General features: G+C 46.2%; 1 protein-coding gene across 2 annotated transcripts; it reads right to left on the reverse strand.

Annotated features, from left to right (window-relative positions):
* Nucleotides 1-6,852: 6,852 nt before the first annotated feature.
* On the reverse strand, nucleotides 6,853-9,310 carry LOC125525086 (UPF0481 protein At3g47200). 2 transcript variants are annotated; one of them, XM_048690113.2, is made up of 5 exons: nucleotides 9,154-9,310; nucleotides 8,937-9,071; nucleotides 8,708-8,863; nucleotides 8,502-8,630; nucleotides 6,853-8,395 (listed from the first exon to the last, which is right to left on the reverse strand). In XM_048690113.2, the coding sequence occupies exons 1-5, from the start codon at nucleotides 9,190-9,192 to the stop codon at nucleotides 6,944-6,946; spliced, it is 1,911 nt and encodes a 636-aa protein (XP_048546070.1). In that variant the 5' UTR covers nucleotides 9,193-9,310; the 3' UTR covers nucleotides 6,853-6,943. The 2 variants fall into 2 exon arrangements, with proteins under 2 accessions (XP_048546070.1, XP_048546069.1); XM_048690112.2 differs by having other exon boundaries at nucleotides 6,853-8,419.
* Nucleotides 9,311-15,164: the final 5,854 nt, after the last annotated feature.

Consider the following 15,164-nt stretch of genomic DNA (forward strand, 5'->3'; position numbering starts at 1 on the left):
GAGCAATTCAAGAGGAATTGGCGGCATTCTTTCTTGACCACGTGATCGCTGAAGACGGAGAATACTATGTGGACCATGCGTTTGTAATTTAGGAGATTATATTTGTAAGAGATAATTATTGTATATATGTAGCCGGTAGTGTCGGATAGATATACGAGAACTTGTTGTTCGACCAATCTCTCGGAGAAGGAGAGGTGATCGATATCACTTCTCTCTGTATGCATATATGTTCATGACGATCTTCTGTTTCCTTCGTTTCCTTACTAGCTAGCTAGCGTGTCTAGTCCTCTCTATACATATGTATAGTACGTAGCGTCGACCAAGCACGGACATAAGAGAGGACACTTCTCTTAATTAATTAGCTATCTAACACAATATATGAAATACCTAAATTAATTCCCCAAAACCCCCAAACCCCCCCCCCCCTAAAAAAACAAAAACCCCACCACGCAGACCACGTGGAGGCCCATCTGTCCCGGTTCTGGTTAGAACCGGGATTAAAGGGTCAGGGCATTAGTAATGACCCTTTAATCCCAGTTCAGGAACCGAGACAAAAGGCCCTTACGAATCGGGACAATAGGCCCGTTTTCTACTAGTGACCGGCCGGAGCCTGGAGGGTCTTCGATCTGCTTCAGCTGGATCCCCGCGTCTCGGGTCGTCGTCGAGCGGTGGCCGGAGCTTGTAGAGTAGCTAGCTAACTGGGTGGGCGAGTGTGTATGCTAGGTATCGTCTGATTGAGGGGCTTGGCACGCCTCTACCTGCTACAGCTGCATCGAATACTGGTTGATTCCCTCTTGCTTGTCTCTAGCGTACGTACTTGGGTGATGATATACTATCCTAGTACCAGCAGGCAGCCATACAGCACGTCTTACAGAGAATACTATGATAATTCGTTCTCGAGATCTATAATGGAGGTTTTTGTAAGTGCAAATGGGTGCATCTTTCTATGAGCCGAACTGCATGCGATGCGAAGATGCCGACAATGGGTCGCTGATCACCAATCGACGTCGTGTTGGCGCGTGAGCTCAACAACGTTGGGCTCCTTAATTTATTTTGCAATTGCATTGACGCACCCGAGGGTGGACAGGACAAAGGATCATCAAGCGTCCACACCGTCTTCTTGGGGTTTGGACTATTAAACATAAGCACAAATGTCTGTGTGTAGCAACAGAAGATAAACATAGGACAACACTACAACATAACGAGCATACGTCTCGATGGGCATAGACATAGACATTGGCGTCTCATTCATGATGCCATCATCACATAAGCAGTGGGTTGTATATCTCCACTTCTTGACGAGATCAGACAACACTAGTGTGGTTGCATAGTGCGACGAACGCCGGCACCATTTCTTTTCCAAAAAATATATCGAACACCCTTACACTGAAGTACCCTCTCCATCGGTCCACGTCCTCAATTTCCAAATGGAATCCCACATTGGCACCACTTATCCTCCATCTCACCATTGCCAATGTAGGCTATGGATCTGTAAATAACAACTCTGCTAAATTATTTAGAGGCCTATATTTATAACCCATCGCACATAAAAATGATATAAGAAGATATAAAGAAACATCCCATGGAAAATATGTCTAGATTATTATGATGTTTAGAATTATTTTTATAGAGTTTAAAATGAGTAAATTTGAATTAGCAAGTTGGAAGGAAACTTTACACTTTATTTCAAGTCCAACGGTCCAATTTAGACGGTTCCATCAAATATATATATAGTGTCCAAACAAATTATACACCATAATTTCTAGTATAGATTAGACGGATCCATCAAATATATTGTAAATCTAAGGTCTTTATTGTTCTCTTTTTAAGACATCCATAAATATTCAGTCATAGAGAAGGCATTTTTAGTTCCATAGCCCAAAATCAATTGTCAATCACGAACCCTAAGAAACGGGGGCAAGGAGTCAATATTGAACTTCAAATCGAAAAATGATACATTATGGTACATACATGTAGTTGTGGGGAACCTCTGTACCTCTTGGTAGCGCACTGTAGCATAACATGAAGCCACCTAGCAGCCAACAAACCAGATTGACCTGTCAAAAGTAGATGTTTTTTTCTTTTTTGAAAAGGAGGTTTAAACTCCCGACCTTTAAATCCCTAGCATGACCTGTAAATCAAACCGGGAGCTTCTTCCACAGATTGTAGATGTCAGTATGTCACATCACCGCAAGAACACACTCCACAATGTTAGTAGCGGAATCCCGTGCTTCCATATTTTGTGGAGGCGGCGAGGCAGTCATCCATGGCTAGCCATTGATGGCGTCCACTGCGTGACTGCGTTCACGACAAGTCGTCTCGACGACCACGACACCAACACCCGTTTCTCCTTCCCTGACTTCTCTTGGGCATCATCATCAGCGGACGGCCAAAAGGACCAACATATTCATGATCTAGCTGCACAACTTGAAGCCATGGCCGAAAGTGCTTGCAGGGAACCGGCAGAGCGCGCATATTCGCAACCACGCCAGAGAGGAAGTTGTACGATATGACACTATGAAGACCAACGCCACACGGTGTCGTCCACATGGAGCAGCCTGTGTGTAGCACCGCTCACCGGAGTGGGACCCGTTATTTGAATCCTGCCGACCGTGACAACACAGGTTGATGCCATGAGTGACCCGCTCGGTCTTGGTCCGCTCGGTCCTTGCCTGATGAGAAAACTGGTCGGTCCGGTCATGAAAATTAGGCCTGACAAACTCTCGTTCTGATTCGGTTTTTGACCGAGTATGACAGACAAAATGCAGTCACCGCGGTTGTCGGCAACCCCCTGAGTGATACACCACATCTCCGAGCACCGCCTCATTGCCATCTTCCTGCCTGCGTGATGATTGGTCCAGAACGCTGCCTACACGACCCACGCATCCTCTCTTCCCTGACCACGGCCGTCGTCTGCCGCCATCAAATGTGTCGCAGTCGTCATGTCACTACAAGAAATGTGTTAATACATGACGGATGCAAACTGTCACAGGTGTGCGCAAAACCGTCAAGGTAGCTCAGCCATGACGGATCCAAAATTCATCATGTATATCGGGTCATAATTTGACCACCATGAAGTCCATGACGGAGCGCCAGAACCGTCATGGATCCATGACGGTTCTTGACCGTCACAGCTTACTATCAAATAACGGCGTTAACCATGCATTCCACATCATCATCTGACGTGGCGACCAACGTGGAAGCCCATCTAGTAGTTTGCCCAATTAGAATTTTGGCCCACTTAATTTCCACTCTATCCAAGACCATCGGCCCATGTGTTTCATCAACCCATAAGAATATCGGCCCATTAAATTTCAGGACGGTCCAAGGCCCACTAATTTTGGTCGAGACATTAGCTCGTCACTTTGTTTCTCTTGGTCCATGTAAACTTTGATGTAATAAGAATTTTTCTAATTATATATGCTCATTGCCTTGTAAATAAATATGGAAATTGCATAAACAAACCAAATAAATAACATTTTTTTCAATCAAAAGGAAGAAATACACAACAAAAAACTTGAAATTACGGATGTGTTTCCAGATCTGGCCTACTACTCTCCCTAAAGCTATACAATCTGCAGTCACCATATCAAGCGTCGGCCAGCGCTCGCGGGACGTCAAGAGGAGTTCATCTCCATGGCTTTTCTGGCCACAGATCTGGCCGTGTCCGCTGGTGTCATCGAAGGGAAACACCATGTCCACCACCGTCTCGCGTCGACCCATGTTCCTGTCCAGCAACAGGGAGGGGAGAATCTGAATCGACAAATGACTCAACCTGCAAAACTCGACGGACAAGCTAACGGCGAGGCCGGCAAAGGCCATGAACGTAGGCCCGCACTGACGAATGGGCTGCAGCGGCCCAGCATGGAGCAGCCCCCGGCGGCGGCACGGCGCAGCCACCCGGCCATCGCAGCACAACATAACCGCCGCCAAGCCAGGGGACGGGGACGTGCGGCCAAAGCCACCACCGCCAAGCACTCACAGGGGCCCAGCATGGCAACCCCAGAAGGTGTGGAAGCAGCCTGAATGTCACGGTGGCGATGATTTCCTCTGTGTGGCCTCCAAGCGCCTCGACCTGCACTCAAATCGGGAGAACGGGAGGCTGAGATGAGAGTTAGCATCGAAGAAGGAAGAAGGAAATAAAGTCCGAGCGGCGTCCGAGCGCATCAACCTCAACATCCATCGCCTGCTCATAGAGATGGAAGGAGGCAGATCTGGACGGAGGAAGAGGAACGACAGGTGAAGTCATTGCTCGGTGGAAGAGAAGACGGCGGCGTGTGGGGTCTAGGATAAAGGAGTAGAGACAGAGAGACCGTGTGCTCGCCGTCGGATCTGCGAGAACGGGCGGCTAGGATGCACGATCCGCATGATGCTCGGATCAACCAATCAGGATAGAGCATTTGTATCACGCCGGATCCACGCCTCCTCGGCTGGGAAACCCAAGTGGGCCGGCCAGGAATTCTGAACATTTTTAGTTTTGTGTTTTCTTTTTCCCTTTTTCCTTATTTTCTACACTCCCTTTTTCTTACTGAATCAATAACTCCTCAAAGTCAGATTTTGAGAATCTCGCCCTGAACGCCTTGTCACCACTGGTCCAGGCGCATGCAACTTGGCGCAAGAATATCAGAGATGTCACACATTTTTCGTTCGGAAAAGAAACGATACATCAAGAACACACACGTATCCCCTTTGCCCACCACACACTCCCCCTCCCCCCTCGCTTCGTATTTTTCTCTCCGGTGTCCACGACGACGTGTACCGTCTCGGAGCATGGGACGGAGGCCAAAGCCCAGAGGACAAGAAGGCGGAGGACATCTCCCCCCCCCTAGTTGTGCTCCGAAGGATCTTGGGTAGTGAGCTCAAGCACGAGCGTGGGGGACCTGGCAGTTTCACGGCGGTGGTGGCTGAGAGGAGATGCGGTGAAGGGACTGCACAACACCGGAGCTTTGCGAGGTCCTACGTTGCCACTGGTGGTGGTGGTGGCAGGGTATGTGGTTTGTTTGGAGCTCATGTCAAGTTACAGATAAAAAAGAGCCCCCCCCCCCCCCCCCCCCAAATGGCAAATTTGTTTGCAGTGATGGCAAGTTCACATGGAGCCATACTACAAATTTTCCATATTTTTTATTGAGGAAGAACAATATATTGCCATGGAAAATTCATACATGTTTTCTTGACATGTGTGGTAGATGTGCTGGCAAGTTTTAAACCAATATTTTCCATGGTTAATTCAGTATGTAGTTTTTGATTTGGCGGTAGAGATGTCAAGGCAATTTTGCCTCCTCTAGTATGCGGCGATCGTCGCCCAATTTTGGATGTAAGAACTCTCGAGGCCCAATTTTCCAGCAATTTTTATCAGCTTCGCAACGTGGCTCTCATTACACGCACGAGCTTTGCAACGTGGCCCGTGAAGTGGAGGTTGCTTTTGCAACACATGTGGTGTTGCATACCAATCCCACGACTATGCAGCACGTGCCCGCGCCCTGGCTCGTTGCCTTGTCACTGTGTCACGTTGGGACCCTCCCCAGCCACCACGCATCATCCATCGCAACCTTGTCGCCGTCCGCCGCATTGATTCGGCTGGGGACGGAGAGATCTACCGGCCCAGCCTATCCACTGCCACGGTCATCGGTGCCCCACCAATGACATGTGAACAACCACAACAATCCCGGAGTCAACGACGACCACGTTTCTACACCACCATCTCCGTTGAAATTTTTTCTACAACATCATCTGTGTTGGAATCGAGCCGGCTAACCTGCACTGACCCGCACGACGTCATCGAGCTGTACCACTACATCACGCCTAGAAAAATCTTGGTCAAGTACATCTACAAGAAGCGACAACAACATGCATCATCCATGTGCCAGGCATGTGTGGAAAGATATGCAATTCTTCATCTGCTTCTTTGGCATGACACGGCACCGACACTTCGTCGCCGCGAGAAACGCCTTCAAGCGACACATTATCATCGACACACTGCTGCGACGTCATTGCTGACACTTCATCGCCAAGGTCTTCATCAACGTTTCCTTCATCACCATCATCGTCAACACACTGCCGCCACCTATTCCACAAGATGGACACCTAGCGTCCTCTGGCAGGCTTTTCGGCAAGACATTACCTCTGCGACGGCAATGACCGCGTCATAGCGACGGCATCGACTGCATCATCCACGATAGCACCACTGCATCGGCGTCACTGTAGTGACGACCCCTACAAAGCCACACGGTTCTGGCAAAACCGGTGTGTGCTCGATGGGCTTCCTCCGGTCTTGGGAAAACCGTTGGACTCATCGCCGACGGCACCCTCTGACATCCGTAAGGTGCATCATCCATGTCTCCAGCTCTGTCATAGTGTATTTTTTTGTGCCTCTGGCTTTGCGCGGCATCACCATCCACGACGATTACACCATCGACCACGACTACATCACCATGATCGGCTGCCTTGACATCGATATTAATGGCTACATCTACAGCAACTCATCGGCAAAAACTTCAGTCAACAGCCTCCGTGTTGTCATTAGCGTCCACGCCACTATGTGATTCGGGAGGTAACGGAGGAGAGACGAGGAAGCCAGCATAAGGGGATGCTGTCACCGCCCTAGGTGCCGACCCATCAGCCATTAGAGACGCAGTTGATGATGGCGCAACAGAAGCGCACGACTTTATTTCAGTCGCAATCGTCCACTTCACTCCCGCTACGACTGAGGCGGAATGTTAGAATATAATTTGGGTTTAAAAATAGAGATAAGGAGTAGAGATCGAATAGGTTTATACCATGTATTACTTGTCTTGTACCAAGCCTCTACCACTCATTTATTCTGTATATACCCCATATGAGGGTCACAACAACTAAACAACAATTTCACCATACTACAATTTCCACATGGAGAACTATATATGTAACATGGTACAACACGAAAAGAAGAACTACACTTGCACGTCTAGTGTTCCTTGAGAGAGAGAAGAGTCTTGAAGATGCCCACAAGAACACCAATGATAGACAACACTGTGACGATGGTTTTGAAGTTTTTGTAGATGAACTGGTGCACCTTGATCCACATCCACCTATTGAGCTTGTAGGACTCAACCTCTTCCATGATATGAACATAGAGGGCCCCGCCGCTTATGTGCTTGACAAGCATCTTGAAGAAGTCAAGCGTCTCCTTGTTGGTCAGTTCTCCCTGCACGAGACGCTTTGAACGCAGCTCGTGCACGTCCTCCTCCCTATCCATTAGCATCGCCAGGAAGGAGAGATAGGAGCAGACAACTGTCTTACTTGTATTAGTTTCATTCCCCGCACATGTGGCCATGCCCGCGCATACCTCGTAAGCCACCATGTTGACGAGCCAGCATGACCTTACGTCGTCGAGCAACAGCGGTGCCAGGAAGATCTCGCCAGAGAGGAATCCTTTCTTCATGCCCATGTCCATAAACTTTGTTGTCTTGCCGGGTGTTAGCTCGATGCCGATCTCTGCAAGCTCGATGGCACTAATACTTTTGGACATAGATCTAGAACCATTTGGATCAGACAGAGGCGCACTATCATTTGTGATTCCCACTATGTGGAACATGAGGGTGCCAAGAAGATGTGGTGTCTTGTACATCCTATTCAGGACAACAGGCCTCCTATCGATGTCCCCTCGTATTTGGAGCGTACGCCCCATCTTACCAATGAAATCCTCCACGGGCACATGCTTGAACCTCCTCAGTGTCTCGACCACCAGCCAAGGAAGCTGATTCTCCAGCAACATTATGTCATTGCTAATGCAAGCTTGGTTGGACTCAAAGCAAGACAACAATGATGGAGGCAGCTTGCCAGGGTCAGTACAAATGAACATATACTGCAGCAAGAAGCAACCATCAATGAACATGATAGCTGCAAATTCAGCATCACCAACATCGACCTTGGCATGCTTTGTGTCATAGAAGCTACGGGCAACACCTATGATGGAGAAGATTGTGGAATGCATCTCCTCAAATGAGTGGCCTGAGTCCTTGATGAAGTGATGTGTAGCCACACGCTTTACCTTCTCCATATCATGCAGGTTACTTGATCCATGGTGGTAAAGGCCGATGCTCACGACCATTGGGACGATGTACCGCCGGCTGAGACCTCGTAGGCTTGGAGGGAACCTATGGATCTTCATTACCATCTCAGCAAAATCAGTCTCAAACTGCTCTGCTTCTTTCTTCCACTCCTCGACCTGAACCTGTCTATCATGGAAATTAACAATAGGTAATAGTCCTCCAGTCTTGATCTCGCCGGAATCATTCTGAGACTTTTGTGCAGCTAGTTCTTTCTTAAACTTTGCCCGGTTCAAAAAAGGTTCTTTCTTAAACTCCTCGGAGTTTTCCGACCGAGAGCCAGGTTCACCACTGGCATCTGTTGGATCCTGTAGAAGGTCATGGTAGGGATCCTAGAGACGTGTCAGCAAAATTTAAACAGAAAAAAGCTAGTAAGAAGAAAACAAAACAAGAGTCACCATCTTGAACACCCACCTCGGATTTGGAGGACGGGCGTAAGTAACCAGTCGGAGTCCGTTGTGCAGGTATTTTTTTATTCAACTCCGCAACGGGCTTCGAGTTTTCCAACCGAGACGAAGGTTCACCCTTGGCATCTGTTGGATCCTGTAGAAGATCGAAGCTATTTGAACAGAAAAAAACTTGTAGAATACAAAACCGGTGACACAATCTTGCAAAGCCACCTCGGATTCAGAGGACGGGCTTAAGTAACCAGTCGGTGACAGTTGTGCTGGTAGTTGTGTGTTCAACTCAATAGGCTTGGACTTTTTGGGGTGAGAGGTAGGTTTGTCCCTGGCATCTGTCGGAGCTCCTCTCCTCAACCATAGCCACAGATTATCCTGTACCAAATTTCACAGTTATACCATTTTTGGAAGACAAACCAAAACCAGAGTCACCATCTTCCACACGCACTCTGACGGACGGATGCAATAGTTCTTCCCCCATCTCCAGATCACCGACTCCTTCAACTAAGTAGTCCGTCTGAGGCCGTCCTGCATCTTGGTTCCACAGCCATTGGCGCCATTTTCTAATGGCATCTCTTGAAGCCTATACAAAAATATATAGTTAGATAATATTTTGCAGGACAAGCTAAAACCAGAGTCTTCAATGTTACCACCAAGGAGCTAACCTCTCGCACCCTGCTGGTGGAAGAGAATCTTGTCACCATCTGCAAATAGCTGTGCCGTGTTGCTGCTGCCGATGCGCTACCGCTATCTATATACTAGTTGCCGCCCTCCACATCCTCTCAGCGACTTGCTTGCTGCGGTGAAACGTAAATGAGAGCAGAGATGCAACACATGCTCCAGCTTGTAGATATTGCTAGATCAGAGCAGTGCCATAACTTTGTAAAAAGTTAAAAAAGTTATGCTTGACATGGACGGGGAAGAGCAAAAGCATATATGGGTGATGCAAAGCGCATGTGACTCGTCACGCATATATGCTTTGCTCTGCTTGTAAGCAACAAACATCGAAAAGGAGAGATACGAAACCCAAGCACCACAGGAAACCATGTAATTCCTATGTCAGTTGATATGTTATAGTTTTTTAACAGAATCTACCTTTACTCCAACATCATCCTAAGTGTATTATACTAAGAAGCATATTAAAGCAAGTAAGCTCCCCTTCACTCCACCGGAATACCTTGCTTCTCTTTGATTTATGGTCGTGATCCTGATGTTGTTACTGGAAAAGAATTTATTCTTTAGCTCTGCACTGACATGACATTCAGCAATTTATGGTATTGTCAGTATACTGAATCTGTAGCAAAGCTCTGAAAACTGGTACCGCAGAACATTTGTGCTGACTCAGACTCCAAGGAAATGGTTAAGGGTAATTGTCTCTGGTCGTGATCACGAAACTGCTTTTTTTTATTTAATTACATAATTATCACACAGGGTAATTGTGCTATCAGATTCAGAAAAGCATAACATATAAGACAGTAATCATGGCAGTATTCTGCTGGTTCCGAGAAGCAAATTCAGCATATTTCAATCGCTTGATGTGATCTTTGTACGAGCGAAAAGAGAAATCAAAATCCTGGGTCATTACAAATTTACGCCACACTTGACTACTCAAGCAAACACAGACAAGAAAAATAACTCGGACATCCCTCATATTTTCAAGCTTGGATAGATAACATTGTACTAGATGCCTCACTTTAAAACACGTGATTAGAATCTTGATCAACACACATTACGGCTTAAATTTTTTTGACAGTAACAAAATATTTTAGTGATTAGTTTACATGGCATTACCCTAAAAGGCTTTACGATATGGTTTATAAATAAAGCAATTACCAGAGTGACAACAAGTAACCACCAAAGTTCCACCATGACAGAAAAGAAAAAAAAGGAGCAAAGAAAAAGTACGAAGGCACGGACAAGAGGTGCAAAGGTACTGCTGAGGACACAACTCAACAAGACCTACAAAGAAAAAAATGCAAAGACCGGAAGGGGCTGTGCCGCGAGCCTAAAGGTTGGTCGTGCACCTAGTCTGGCTCATGCAGTGGAGGAGGTAGCAGCGGCGCCAAGCAAAACGTCAGCGAGCGAAGAACTGCAATGAGAGTGACGATGTCAGCGCGCCCCGTTCCCTGGCTAAGCGGCTTCCATAGCTGCAGAAAACCACACATTTTGAAGGTGGCATCAGAAGATCTCCTAAGCGAGGAGTGTTCAATCACAAGTTTGTTGCGGATAGTCCATGACGTCCACACAAGGACCCTAACGCCAAGCCACCTAATGCACCAAGGGCTGATGGGGCAGGCCTGTAACTCATCAAAGAGATCCGGAAAGTTTGAGTGGCACCACCTGCCTCCCACGCCTTCCCTGAAACAACCCCAAAGGAATTGGGCCGTCAGGCAAATGAAGAACGTGTGGTTGGAGCTTTCTTCAACATTGGACAGCGGGCAAATGCCATCCACGGGCCATTATGTTTGAGTTCCTCTACCCCCGAAGGTGAAGGAAATATGCCCTAAAGGCAATAATAAAGTTTTTATTTATATTTCCTTATATCATGACAAATGTTTATTATTCATGCTAGAAATGTATTAACCGGAAACTTAGTACATGTGTGAATACATAGAAAAACAGAGTGTCGCTAGTATGCCTCCACTTGACTAGCTCGTTAATCAAAGATGGTTATGTTTTCTAACCATAGACATGAGTTGTCATTTGATGAACGGGATCACATCATTAGAAAATGATGTGATTGACTTGACCCATGCGTTAGCTTATCACTATGATCGTTTAGTTTCTTGCTATTGCTTTCTTCATAACTTATACATGTTCCTATGACTATGAGATTATGCAACTCCCGAATACCGGAGGAACACTTAGTGTGCTATCAAACTTCACGACGTAACTGGGTGACTATAAAGATGCTCTCCAGGTGTCTCCGATGGTGTTTGTTGAGTTGACATAGATCGAGATTAGGATTTGTCACCCCGTGTATCGGAGAGGTATCTCTGGGCCCTATCGGTAATGCACATCACTATAAGCCTTGCAAGCAATGTGACTAATGAGTTAGTTGCGGGATGTCACATTACGGAATGAGTAAAGAGACTTGCCGGTAACAAGATTGAACTAGGTATGATGATACCGACGATCGAATCTCGGGCAAGTAACATACCGATGACAAAGGGAACAACGTATGTTGTTATGCGGTTTGACCGATAAAGATCTTCGTAGAATATGTGGGAGCCAATATGAGCATCCAGGTTCTGCTGTTGGTTATTGACCGGAGATGAGTCTCAGTCATGTCTACATAGTTCTCGAACCCGTAGGGTCCGCATGTTTAACGTTCGATGACGATCAATATTATGAGTTTTATGTGTTTTGATGTACCAAAGATAGTTCGGAGTCCCGGATGTGATCACGGACATGACGAGGAGTCTCAAAATGGTCGGGACATAAGATTGATATATTGGACGATGTTATTCGGACACCGGATGAGTTTCGGGGGTCACCGGATAAATATCGGAGTGCCGGGGGGGGGGGGGGGGGGGTTACCGGAACCCCCGGGGAATGGGCCAACATGGGCCTTGTGAGAGAGGGAGAGGAGAGGGCCCTAGGGGCTGGCCGCGCACCCCCCCTTGAGGAGTCCGAATTGGACTAAGAGGGGGCGGCACCCCCTCTCTATCCTTCTCCCTCTCTCCCTCTCCTTCCTTCCCCCTCTCTTCCCTTGTTGGAAACCTACTAGGATTCCTATTCCTAGTAGGAATCCTACTTGGGCGTGCCCCATGAGGGCTGGTCGGCCTTTCCCCTTGCTCCTTTATATACGGGGCAGGGGGCACCCTAGTACAGAGAAGTTGACAGTTGTCTTAGCCGTGTGCGGTGACCCCTCCACAGACTTCCACCTCGGTCATATCGTTGTAGTGCTTAGGCGAAGCCCTGCATCGGTAACTTCATCATCACCGTCATCACGCCGTCGTGCTGATGAAACTCTCCCTCGGCCTCAACTGGATCAAGAGTATGAGGGACGTCATCCGAGCTGAACGTGTGCAGATCACGGAGGTGCCGTGCGTTTAGTACTTGATCGGTTGGATTGCGAAGAGCTCGACTACATCAACCACGTTACTTAACGCTTCCGCTTTCGATCTATGAGGGTACCTGGACACACTCTCCCCTCTCGTTGTCATGCATCTTCTAGATAGAGATCTTGCGTGATTGTAGGAATTTTTTTGAAATACTGCGTTCCCCAATAGTGGCATCAGAGCCAGGTCTATGCGTAGGTGTTATATGCACGAGTAGAACACAAAGAGTTGTGGGCGATAATAGTCATACTTCTTACCAGCATGTCATACTTTGATTCGGTGGTATTGCTCGATGAAGCGACTCAGACCGACATTACGCGTACACTTACGCGAGACTGGTTCTACCGACGTGCTTCGCACACAGGTGACTAGTGGGTGTCTGTTTCTCCAACTTTAGTTGAATCAAGTGTGACTACGACCGGTCCTTGTTGAAGTTTAAGACATCACACTTGATGAAAAATCGTTGTGGGTTTTTGATGCGTAGGTAAGAACGGTTCTTGCTAGAAGCCCGTAGCAGCCACGTAAAACTTGCAACAACAAAGTAGAGGATGTCTAACTTGTTTTTACAGGCATGTTATGATGTGATATGGTCAAGACGTGATGAAATATAAATTGTTGTATGAGATGATCATGTTTTATTAAAGTTATCGGCAACTGGCAGGAGCCTTATGGTTGTCTCTTTATTGCATAAGATGCAAGCGCCATATAATTGCTTTACTTTATCGCTATACGATAGCAATAGTTGCAAAAGTAATAGTTGGCGAGACGACCATGTGACAACACATTGATAAAGATCAAGATGATGGAGATCATGGTGTCATGTCGGTGACGATGAAGATCATGACAATACTTTGGAGATGGAGATCAAATGCACAAGATGATAATGGCCATATCATGTCAAATATTTTGATTGCATATGATGTTTATCTTTTATGCATCTTATTTTGCTTAGTACGACCGGTAGCATTATGAAATGATCCCTTACTAAAATTTCAAGGTATAAGTGTTCTCCCTGAGTATGCACCGTTGCGACAGTTCTTCGTGCTGAGACACCACGTGATGATCGGGTGTGATAAGCTCTACGTTCACATACAACGGGTGCAAGCTAGTTTTGCACATGCAGAATACTCGGGTTAAACTTGACGAGCCTAGAATATGAAGATATGGCCTCGGAACACTGAGACTGAAAGGTCGAGCGTGAATCATATAGTAGATATGATCAACATAGTGATGTTCACCATTGAAAACTACTCCATCTCACGTGATGATCGAACATGGTTTAGTTGATGTGGATCACACGATCACTTAGATGATTAGAGGGATGTCTATCTAAGTGAGAGTTCTTAAGTAATATGATTAATTGAACTTAAATTTATCATGAACTTACTCCTGATAGTATTTGCATATCTAGGTTGTAGATCAATTGCTCGCGTATAGCTTCCCCGTTCTATTTATGATATGTTCCAAGAGAAAACTAAGTTGAAAGTTGATAGTAGCAATGATGCGGACTAGGTCCGTGATCTGAAGATTATCCTCATTGCTGCACAGAAGAATTGTGTCCTTGATGTAGCGCTAGGTGACAGAACTATTGCAGGAGCAAATGCAGACATTACAAACGTTTGACAAGCTCGGTATGACGACTACTTGATAGTTTAGTGCACCATGCTTTACGGCTTTGAACCGGGACTTCAAAAATGTTTTGAAATGTCACGGAGCATATGAGATGTTCCAAGAGCTGAAATTGGTATTTCAGACTCATGCCCGAGTCGAGAGGTATGAGACCTCTGACAAGTACTTTGCCTACAAGATGGAGGAGAATAGCTCAACTAGTGAGCGTGTGCTTAGATTTTCTGAGTACTACAGTCGCTTGAATCAAGTGGGAGTTAATCTTCTAGATAAAATTGTGATTGACAGATTTCTCTAGTCACTATCACCAAGTTACTCGATCTTTGTGATGAACTATAATATGCAAGGGATGACAAAAACGATTCCCGAGCTCTTCGTGATGCTGAAATCGACGAAGGTAGAAATCAAGAAAAGCATCAAATGTTGATGGTTGACAAGACCACTAGTTTCAAGTAAAAGGGCAAGGGAAAGAAAGGGAACTTCAAGAAGAATGGCAAGCAAGTTGCCACTCCCATGAGGAAGCCCAAAGCTAGACCCAAGCCTGAAACTCAGTGCCTCTACTACAAAGGAAATGGTCACTGGAAGTGGAACTGCCCTATATACTTGGCGGATAAGAAGGATGGCAAATTGAACAAAGTATATAAGATATACATGTTATTGATGTTTACTTTACTAGTGTTCATAGTAGCCCCTGGGTATTTGATACTGGTTCAGTTGCTATGATTAGTAACTTGAAACAGGAGTTACAAAATGAACAGAGACTAGTTGAGGCCAAGGTGACGATGTGTGTTGGAAGTGATTCCAAAGTTGATAAGATCACCATCACACACTCCCTTTACCTTCGGGATTAGTGTTGAACCTAAAATAAATGTTATTTGGTGTTTGCGTTGAGCATAATATGATTGGATCATGTTTATTTCAATACGGTTATTCATTTAAGTCAAAGAATAATTCTTATTCTGTTTACATGAATAAAACCTTCTGTG

The sequence above is a fragment of the Triticum urartu genome, chromosome 7A (assembly GCF_056163025.1).
Source record: "Triticum urartu cultivar PI428250 chromosome 7A, HENAU_Tu73, whole genome shotgun sequence".
NCBI lineage: Eukaryota > Viridiplantae > Streptophyta > Magnoliopsida > Poales > Poaceae > Triticum > Triticum urartu.

What these genes read in the sequence shown, in the direction of transcription:
- LOC125525086 (XM_048690112.2), bottom strand. Translation starts at nt 9,192, where the DNA reads ATGGTGACAAGATTCTCTTCCACCAGCAGGGTGCGAGAG. An exon ending in GCCCGTCCTCTGAATCCGAG is followed by an intron (nt 8,631 to 8,707) that starts GTGGCTTTGCAA and finishes GATCTTCTACAG; the next exon opens with GATCCAACAGATGCCAAGGG. An exon ending in GCCCGTCCTCCAAATCCGAG is followed by an intron (nt 8,420 to 8,501) that starts GTGGGTGTTCAA and finishes ACACGTCTCTAG; the next exon opens with GATCCCTACCATGACCTTCT.